The sequence below is a fragment of the Kogia breviceps genome, chromosome 18 (genome assembly GCF_026419965.1).
Source record: "Kogia breviceps isolate mKogBre1 chromosome 18, mKogBre1 haplotype 1, whole genome shotgun sequence".
NCBI classification, from domain to species: domain Eukaryota; kingdom Metazoa; phylum Chordata; class Mammalia; order Artiodactyla; family Physeteridae; genus Kogia; species Kogia breviceps.
The window spans coordinates 6834028-6843605 of NC_081327.1; the positions used below are offsets into that span (position 1 = coordinate 6834028).

Below are 9578 nucleotides of genomic sequence, written 5' to 3' on the forward strand. Positions count from 1 at the left end.
CGGGAGGGGAAGGCAGGGGCTCTGATTCCCACACCCTGAGGCCTAGGATGGCAGTGGAGGGTCGGGTGGGCAGAGGTTGTCAGAAGTGCAAGCATAGCGTCCTCCCGTCGCGAGCCCCAAGGGGAAACCAGGCGTCTGCCTTCCCGGCCCGGGCTTCCAGCCCCCAGGCCTCCCCGTCCCCATCGGGTCCCTCAGCACAGCTCTTGGGGCTTTGAACCTGGGTGAGAAAGGGTTAAGGGCGGGTGGAGGCTAGGGGTGGCTGGCGGGGAGGCCTGGTTGTTTGGGTTGTTCGGGTGATCATCTCCCTCATCCCCCTCCGTGCCCTGGGCGTGGAGAACGGGGTTAGGGCCCCGCGTGGGAAAGGGCCTCCACTCTGATCCCCGGTCCCCATGGGCCTGGCCTCCTGCTTCTGCACCCCTGGCCCAGCACCCTGGCCTCCCCCGTCCCCCTCCCGCCCCCCCCCCCCAGGTCAGGCTGCTGGACGGCCTGGCTCCTCCTGCTGCACAGGTGTCTCTGAGCCCCCTGCCCCCCTGCTTGTTTGTCTCAGCCCCCAGGCTCCCTGGGGCCCAGTCCCCCCACCCTGTGGACCCGGTCGCCTCCTGGTCTCCCCTCGTGTCCATCCTCTCTCCTCGTAGCTCCTTCTCTCTGCCTGGCCCTTGCCCTTCACTTGCCTCCCCCCGCCCCGCCCCGCCCCCCCGCCCCCCTCGCCGGTCTTTGCCGTCTGTGCCTCTATCGGCCCCTTTTTCTCTATTTCTTTGTCACTAAGTCTTCATCGGTCTCTAACTCCCCTCCCCTGCCCACCCAGCTCCTCCTTTCGCCCCCTTGCCCCCTCTTTGGGTTTCCCCATCTGTCCCCCCCCCCGCCCTCTCCCCAGGGCCCCCCTGCCCCTCGACACTGACAGATAGCTCCGGGGTGTTAAGCTACGGATTAGTTCAGGCAAAATTCTCGATTTTGCTTGCGTTCTTTCCCCTTTGGGTTATGTAAACAGTAACTCTCCCCAGATGGAACTATTTTCCTCGCTTAGAAGCAGGCGGGAGGGGTCTGGGGCAGGGCTGGGGGTGGAATGCCGGGGTTCCTCAGGGAGCCTGAGGAGCGAGGTGGAGGCGGACCCCCGAGGGCGGCCTGAGGCCCCCAGCCCAGGTCCTCCTCTCCTCTCCAGGTACTTGCCTCGGCCAGCACCATGCCCGTGACCTTCGCCCTCCTGCTCCTCCTGAGCCGGGCCAGCGCGGACCCGTGCTACCATCCAGGGGGCCGTCCCCGCTTCTGCCTGCCACCGGTGACCCAGCTGGCCGGCATGGCCGCCTCCTGTCCCCAGGCCTGCATCCCTCCCGCGGGGACGGAGCTCGGCCCCCGGGCCACCTGCAACGGCAGTCTGACCCTGGCTTTGGGTGGCCCCTTCCTCCTGACGTCCGTCAGCCTGCGCTTCTGCACCCCGGGACCCCCAGCCCTGCTCCTGGCTGCCGCCTGGGCCACCGGGGGGCCCTGGAGGTCACTGTGGCGCAGACCCGCCTGGCCGGGAGCCTTGGGGGGCCCCGAGACGGTGACCTTCCGAGCCCCACTGGGCCCTAATGCTGGGGTGGCGGCCAGTCACCTCCGCGTGGAGCTCGGGGACCACGCAGGGCTGGCAGCAGCAGGAGTGAGAGGCCGCTGCCAGTGCCACGGCCACGCAGCCCGCTGCGCTGCCCGTGACCGGCCGCCCCGCTGCCGCTGCCGCCACCACACCACTGGCCCAGGGTGTGAGAGCTGCCGCCCGTCCCACCGCGACTGGCCCTGGAGGCCTGCCACGCCCCGGCACCCTCACCCTTGCTTGCGTGAGTCCTGGGCCCACCCTGACCCGCCAGCGGCCACAAGGGCTCCAGCAGCCGGGCCCTTCTCCCCAGAGCTGCGCGCGCCTTGCTTCTCCCCACACTGTCCTCCAGCCAGGCCCCCTCTTCGCTTCCGCCCGCTCCCTCCCCACCACCTGGGCTGCCCCTAGACTTCCAGCTGCTTACATGCCCCTTAGGGGGCTCCAGCATCTCCCCGACACTTGATCATGGTGATGGTGATATGGAGAACATTTCCTGAGCTCCCGGCCCAGGGCCTGGCTTGGTGCAGGTGCTCAGGTGGTATTTACTGAGTGGCTGTAGGAAAACAGGGCAACTGGACATTTTCGGAATCGTCCAATCAACCACAGGGGGTAAGGATTTATTCATTAGACACATATTTATCCAGCAACTACTATGTGCGGGGCAGGTATTGCATCAGGCCCATTTTACAGATGAGGAGACTGAGGCTAGAGTTGGGAAGTCCCTTGAGCAAGGACATGCAGCCGGGAAGTGGCAGGGCTGGAACCTGAGCTCAGGAGGATAAGCCCAAGGGTCTTAGCGTGTCCTCGCCAGCCGCCTTTATGTACTGTCACACTAGATGCTCTTGGGCAGCAGACACGGGCATGGCCTCAGCAGCCAGCCACGCTGCCTGGGCTCAGATCCCAGCTTCTCTGCTTCCTGGCTGTGTGACCCCCAACAAATGACCAAACCTCTCTCTGCCTCCATTGGCTCACCTGTAATGTGAGGATGGTGACAGCCCTTCCTTTACAGGCTGTAATGAAAATTCAATACATTAAAATACATAAAGTCCTTAGAATAAAGGCTGATACAGGACCTGGCACGGAGGAAGAGTTACCTGATTCCGCCAATGTTACCATTGCCCAGACGAGGAGGGTGAGGCCCAAGGGGACATGTCACTTGCCCCACGTCTCGCTGTCAGCAAGGGGCAGTGCTGGGACTGGACTCAGAGAAGTCTTCCGCGAGGCCGGGCCACCCACCAGCCTTCCAGCTGGACCAGAGCTCCCCAGGCCCCACTCAGTGCCCTCCCCCATCCTCAGGGCTTCCAGACTGGCCTCCAGAGTCCGGGCCCTCCCCCACCCCTCCAGCGGCTCTCGTCAGAGACAGCCCTCCCCACCCCACCTCCAGCCCGCAGCCTTGCTAGAGGGTCTGAGTGTGTTACCTGGCCCTGCTAACGCCACTCCATGGACAGATACACACACACACACACACACACACACACACACACTCCATTCTCTCTCTCACACACACACACACACACCCTCCATTCTCTCGCTCACACACACACACACACACACACCCTCCATTCTCTCGCTCTCTCTCTCTCACACACACACACACACACCCTCCATTCTCTCGCTCTCACACACACACACACACACACCCTCCATTCTCTCGCTCACACACACACACCCCCTCCATTCTCTCGCTCACACACACACACACCCCCTCCATTCTCTCGCTCACACACACACACACCCTCCATTCTCTCGCTCTCTCACACACACACACACACACACACACACACCCTCCATTCTCTCGCTGTCTCACACACACACACACACACACCCTCCATTCTCTCGCTCACACACACACACCCCCTCCATTCTCTCGCTCTCTCACACACACACACACACACCCTCCATTCTCTCGCTCTCTCACACACACACACACACACACCCTCCATTCTCTCGCTCACACACACACTCACACTCACACTCACACACACACACACACACACCCTCCCTCTCTCCCCACCTCGCACATCCTCTGCCCCCTCCCGCTCCGTGTCTTCCTGCGGCGTCAAGCGGACTAACTCACAGAGCACCCCAGCTGTCCTCTGCTCCCCACTCTGTCCTCATCACACTTGGGTCCCCTTTGACCTGCTGTGCTCATCACCCCAGGCCTCTGTCCACTTGGCCCATTCCTACCAGTAAGATCTGATGCCCGTACAGGGGAGTGAGGGAGGGGAGAATCACGTGGCCTGAGGGTGGGGCGGGGTCCATCCTGGGGGAGGACAGGGCCCGGGAGCTGGGGAGGCTGCCCCTCTGTGGGTCACCACATCCCCTCAGGCTGAGCTGGGCAGCCGACCCTCTGAACCTGGGTAACAGACCAACAGTGTTGTGATAGAGGAGGGTCTGGGCAGACAGGATGAGACTAACTCCTGTGGCGGAGCTGTGGGCTTTACAGACACAGTGGCCTGAACCCTTCCCTCAGTGCAAGTTTTCTAGTGGTGAGTGAGGTGAAGTGATCACTCTCGGGTCAGAAAGAATCCAAAGCCCAACTCTACTGACTGAAAATCTCAAGAGCGCGGCCATCCCTAACGCCTGCAAAAACCCTTGAGAGAGGAAATGAGATCCCCACTGGAGGGGAGGAAACTGAGGCTCAGAGAGGGGGAGTCATTTCCCCAAGAACACACAGCTGTCTCAGCTCCCTGACCTTCCCGCTACTCCTTGGGGCCCTCAGGACCTGCCAGTCCAGGCCTCTCAAACCTCTTGGAGTCAAAAACTCCTTCCAAGGGCTTCCCTGGTGGCGCAGTGGTTGAGAGTCTGCCTGCCGATGCAGGAGACGCGGGTTCGTGCCCTGGTCCGGGAAGATCCCACGTGCCGCGGAGCAACTAAGCCCGTGAGCCGTGGCCGCTGAGCCTGCGCGTCCGGAGCCTGTGCTCCGCAACGGGAGAGGCCACAGCAGTGAGAGGCCCGCGTACCGCAAAAAAACAAACAAACAAACAAACAAAAACTCCTTCCATCTCTCCAAAGAGTGGTCCATGATCTCCCTGTATCGGCATCTCACTTTGGGATGCTTGCTAGACGTACAGGCCCCTGGACCCACAGAAGCCCTGGGATGGGCCCTGGAATCTGCGTTGCTCTTTTTAAACATTTCCCCCGTAATCTGGATAAGTGGTAAGGTTTGAGAGCCACTGCTTTTGAGAATCTGATCAACACTGCCCAGCACAATGTACATGGTAAGTGGTCCTCGTGTGAGCCGTGTGAGAAGCACCGGAGTGAGCCCGGGTTGCAATGCTGCCTCTGACCACCGCTCAGCTGAGTTTCTTTGGGCAGGTGACCGCGCCTCTCTGCCTCAGTGTTCACATCTGTAAAATGGGGATGATGACAGCCCCAGTCTCACAGAGCTGCTGTGAGAAGGAAGCCTGCCACGCACTCAGCACATGGCGCCTGGCACATGGATATGCTAGATGGGCAAGGGCATGCTCTGTGTCAGGTACGGAGTTAAGTAAGCACTTTTCACGTAGGCGGTTGCATTTAAAGATCACGAAGCAGACACTATAAATGCCATTTTACAGCAGAGACTGAGCTACAGAAAGCAGTCGTCACTTGCCCACGGAAACAGCGAGACACTTACACGCGGGGGTCTGATTCCACAGCCTAGGCCCAGAGCCGCCACTCTTCTTTACACCCCCTGACTTCACACAGACATCCAGCATATTCATCAGTCCTCTCGGGCTCACCCAGCTCCAGTCCAGTGCACCCATTTTAAAGATGACAGGGCTTCCCTGGTGGCGCAGTGGTTGAGAATCCGCCTGCCGATGCAGGAGACACGGGTTCGTGCCCTGGTCCGGGAAGATCCCACGTGCCGCGGAGCGGCTGGGCCCGTGAGCCATGGCCACTGAGCCTGCGCGTCCGCAGCCTGTGCTCCGCAACGGGAGAGGCCACAACAGTGAGAGGCCCGCGTACCACAAAAAAAAAAAAAAAAAAAAAAAAGATGACAGTGAAGAGCTTCGAGGACCCACACTTACCTAGGGGCCCCCAGGCAGTCTCTTTCCTGAGGGCAGCGGGGAGAAAGCTGGGAAAGGGGAACAGAGAGCCGGGCCTGATGTGCCCTTCCTGCGTCCTGTTCCTAGCCTGTTCCTGCAACCAGCACGCGCGACGCTGTAGGTTCAACTCCGAGCTGTTCAGGCTGTCGGGCGGCCGGAGTGGGGGTGTTTGTGAGCGGTGCCGCCACCACACGGCCGGGCGGCACTGCCACTACTGCCAGCCGGGCTTCTGGAGGGACCCGAGCCAGCCGATCAACAGCCGCACGGCCTGCAGGGGTGAGTGCAGCCTGAGGCCCAGCCTAGAGGGAAAGGAGGCAGGCAGGTCTGAGGGGGGAGGGGCCGGGGGCCTGGATCCTGGGTCTGAGGGGGGAGGGGCCGGGGGCCTGGATCCTGGGTCTGAGGGGGGAGGGGCCGGGGGCCTGGATCCTGGGTCTGAGGGGGGAGGGGCCGGGGGCCTGGATCCTGGGTCTGAGGGGGGAGGGGCCGGGGGCCTGGATCCTGGGTCTGAGGGGGGAGGGGCCGGGGGTCTGGATCCTGGGTCTGAGGGGGGAGGGGCCGGGGCTCTGGATCCTGGGTCTGAGGGGGGAGGGGCCGGGGGTCTGGATCCTGGGTCTGAGGGGGGAGGGGCCGGGGGCCTGGATCCTGGGTCTGAGGGAGGAGGGGCCAGGGAATTCCAGTCTCCTCAGTCCTTGGGGAGGAAGATGCTGGGAGCCTGCACCCCACATCCCCAGCTCCTCTCCTCATGTAGCCTGCCAGTGCCATCCTATCGGGGCGACAGGTGGTACCTGCAACCAGACCAGTGGGCAGTGCTCCTGCAAGTTAGGGGTCACTGGCCTGACATGCAGCCACTGTGGTCCCGGCTACCAGCAGAGCCGTTCCCCAAGGATGCCCTGCCAGCGTGAGTCCTGAGGGACAGGGCCCAAGTCTGAAGGGGGGTGGGAAGGAGACATCCCAGATCTCCAGGGGGCAGGTGGAGATCCTACGGACCTCCTGGTCCGTAGGAGACGGAAGCTAGAGAGTGGAGGCCGGACTCTGAGTCCTTAGGGAGGTGAAGACTGAAAGTCCAGTCTCCCTCATCTGGGGGAGGAAGAGGGTGGGAGCCTGGATTCCTGGGTCTGAGGGAGCTGGGGGCTGGGGACCTGGACTTCTGAGGCTTAAGGAAGTGGCTAGGGACCAGGACCCCAGGTCCTGGGGGAGAAAGGCAAAGTGTGCTTCCACTCTTGGGCCTCAGGGGAATAGACATTTGGGGTCTGGATGCCTGGCTTCCTCGGGGGGGAGCGGGCTGCGGATGGGAGGCCCTACGACCCTGTCTCTCCTCTGCTCTTTCACAGGAATTCCAGAGGCAGCCACCACCCTTGCTACAACCCCTCACGCTTACAGCTCGGGTAAGACAGGATGGCCTAGAAACCCCTGGCAGCAAGAGGGATGAGGGAGGGGCTGACTGGGCCGCCAGGTGGGGACCCAGGGGTGCTCCACTGAGCCCAGTGCCCAAGGGTTCGGACGTCCCAGCTGGATGGGCAGGGGCAGAATGCTGTAGTCCAGGCCTCAGGAGCCCACTGCAGACAGCCTGACCCTCCCCAGACCCTCAGTGTCAAAACTACTGCAATGTCTCGGACACCAGGGTACACATGAGCCTCCGGAGGTACTGCCAGCAGGACTACGGTGAGTGCTGGGGAGGAAAAGGGCCAGCAGCGGCACAGGGGCTCTGATCTGCTGCAAGCCACCCCCTTCTCTGGCCTTCAGTTTCCTTAGCTTAAATGGGACGGGGTGTTGGACTCTACAGGGCCTTTCCTGACCTAGAACCTAACAGGACAGCAGGCGATGGGCAGGAGGGGCACTGGGGAGGGGGTGCTCCCTACCTTCCTAGGTCTCCTCTCTCCCCATGTTATTGGCCTTGCAGAGTTTCACGATCTCCTTCAGCCTGACATATCTGAGGGAGGGAGGTGGCCTCCTGAGGATGGAAGGAGAAAGGGGAACTGGTTGAATGGAAGGGATCCTTGCACCGTCTTGTCTGTCTCAGACCCTCTGCCTCCTATCAGGGTCTGAGATATCGGAGCCCCACTCCCACAGACTCACCCGACGGTTCCCTAATGCAACAGTCCACGGCAGCCCCCGACCCCAGGGCCTGTGGCTGCAGGTTGCCTTGGACAATCAGTTCAGCCCAGTCCCAGTTACTTCCCTCAATGGTATAGGATCCCAGACCTCTCCTCCCTGAGGCTCAGCACCTGGCCACTAGTGTCCTTGATCTTCAAAGGTGGAGCCTTCTCCCCCCACCTCCCACAGGGATATTCTGCCCCAAAGACCCAGCTCATCTGCCAGAGTCCTGCTCCTAACACGTCTCACCTCACCCCCTCAGAGAGGACACGTCTCTGAATCACCGCTAGTATGACCTCGACCCTCAGCTTCCAAGGACTGATCTCCTTCTGGCCCCCAAATTAATCCTAAATGCAGATAGATCCCTCCTATGGCAACACCCCTATTTTCCAAGGGCTCTGTCTGCTCCTAAAACCTTCTGACCCTTGGCATTAGAGACCTGGACTTGCCTCTTGGGCCTTGTTCCCAGCCCCACCCTCTGCAGGACCTCTAACCCTTTAGGTAATCCCTGTACCCGCTGCTTCTAACATGACCCCCAAAGCGCCCCGTCTGGCGTATTCCTGGTGGGCCCCTGGGTTCCTCGCCCTGTCTGGCCTCCCCTCCAGAGGGGACCCCCCCCCCCGCCTTCCCAATCACAATCCTGTGACCCAATCTCTCGCTCCATAAGCGCCGTCCTCCTTGCTTTGACCCATCTCCCCAGAAAGATCTCACTCCTCACAGCACACGGCCAGACCCCCAGACCTCTCACCCTCAAAGGTTCAAGGTCTCTCCCTACTGATGCGATCCCGGAAGCCCACTCTCGGGTCTCGGGCCCCTCCCCACCAGGACTGACCCCACGGGACCCGAAGGCTCCCCACCCACCGCCCAGGCCTGACATCTCCCCTCCCCGCAGTGCTCCGCGCGCAGGTGCTGGCGTCCGAGGCGGCGGGCCCGGCGTGGCAGCGGCTGGCCGTGCGCGTCCTGGCTGTATACAAGCAGCCGGCGCGGCCTGTGCACCGTGGCGGCCAGGACGCCTGGGTGCCCCGCGCCGACCTGGCCTGTGGCTGCTTGCGCCTGCGGCCCGCCACCCACTACCTGCTGCTGGGCAGCGAGGCCGCCGGCCCCGACCCCGCGCGCCTGGTCCTCGACCGCCATGGCCTCGCGCTGCCCTGGAGGCCGCGCTGGGCCCGGCCGCTGCGACGGCTGCAGCAGGAGGAGCGCGCCGGGGGCTGCCACGGCCTGCGGCCTGCGGCCTTCGACCCCGAGCCCTGAACCCAGGATCTAGAGCCGGAGCCGGGCAGCCTCGAACTCCAAGGAAGGAACTGGAAGAAACCGCGAGAGGAGTCTTCTACCTCGACGGTGCGTCCCCCAGCAAGCCAGTCAGACGCCACGGAGCCCCTGACATCACTTGCGTGCACCAGCACCGAGGAGGCATGAGGGACTTTTAAATAAAGGTGGCAAACCTCTTGGTCTCTGGCTAGGACACTCGACCTGTGACCTACGCAGCTAGTCCCCTCAATAAAGTCTCAACTCTTGGGGAAAGTCGGCTACAGACCCCTGACCTGTGCTGGGAGGGTATCTGAGGGGCAAATGAAGAAGGCCACGAGGAAATATGTGGAGCCGAATATGGCTACAGCTCTCTGACAGAATAGCCAATCCAATGAAAAAACTCATATGACATCACTGGGTACTAGTCAGATTTATGTTGCCTGACGATTGGTTAAAACCGGTGGGAGGGGAGGGTGGCTAGAAAAGGCGGGAAATACACCTGAGGAAAGCACAGCAGTGTCAGATTTCCAGAAAGTTCCAGATTGAGAAACACTTGGTTTCTGATGGCCCCAGGATGGTCTCTGAGAAAAGAATAATGGAACTTTGAGTGACTATCTGAAGAGGGTTCTCATGGGTTC

General features: G+C 61.7%; 1 protein-coding gene across 13 annotated transcripts in view; it reads left to right on the forward strand.

The window, feature by feature from the left end:
• Positions 1–9349, forward strand: part of NTN5 (netrin 5) — a 51976-nt gene extending 42627 nt beyond the window's left edge. For all 13 annotated transcript variants that reach the window (XM_067018168.1, XM_067018167.1, XM_067018171.1 and 10 more), the window contains 6 exons: positions 1160–1811; positions 5686–5874; positions 6347–6496; positions 6930–6983; positions 7180–7260; positions 8585–9349. In XM_067018168.1, the coding sequence (XP_066874269.1) occupies positions 1160–1811; positions 5686–5874; positions 6347–6496; positions 6930–6983; positions 7180–7260; positions 8585–8943 (1485 nt within the window). In that variant the 3' untranslated portion in view covers positions 8944–9349. The remainder of the gene's footprint in view (positions 1–1159; positions 1812–5685; positions 5875–6346; positions 6497–6929; positions 6984–7179; positions 7261–8584) is intronic.
• The last annotated feature ends 229 nt before the right edge of the window (positions 9350–9578 follow it).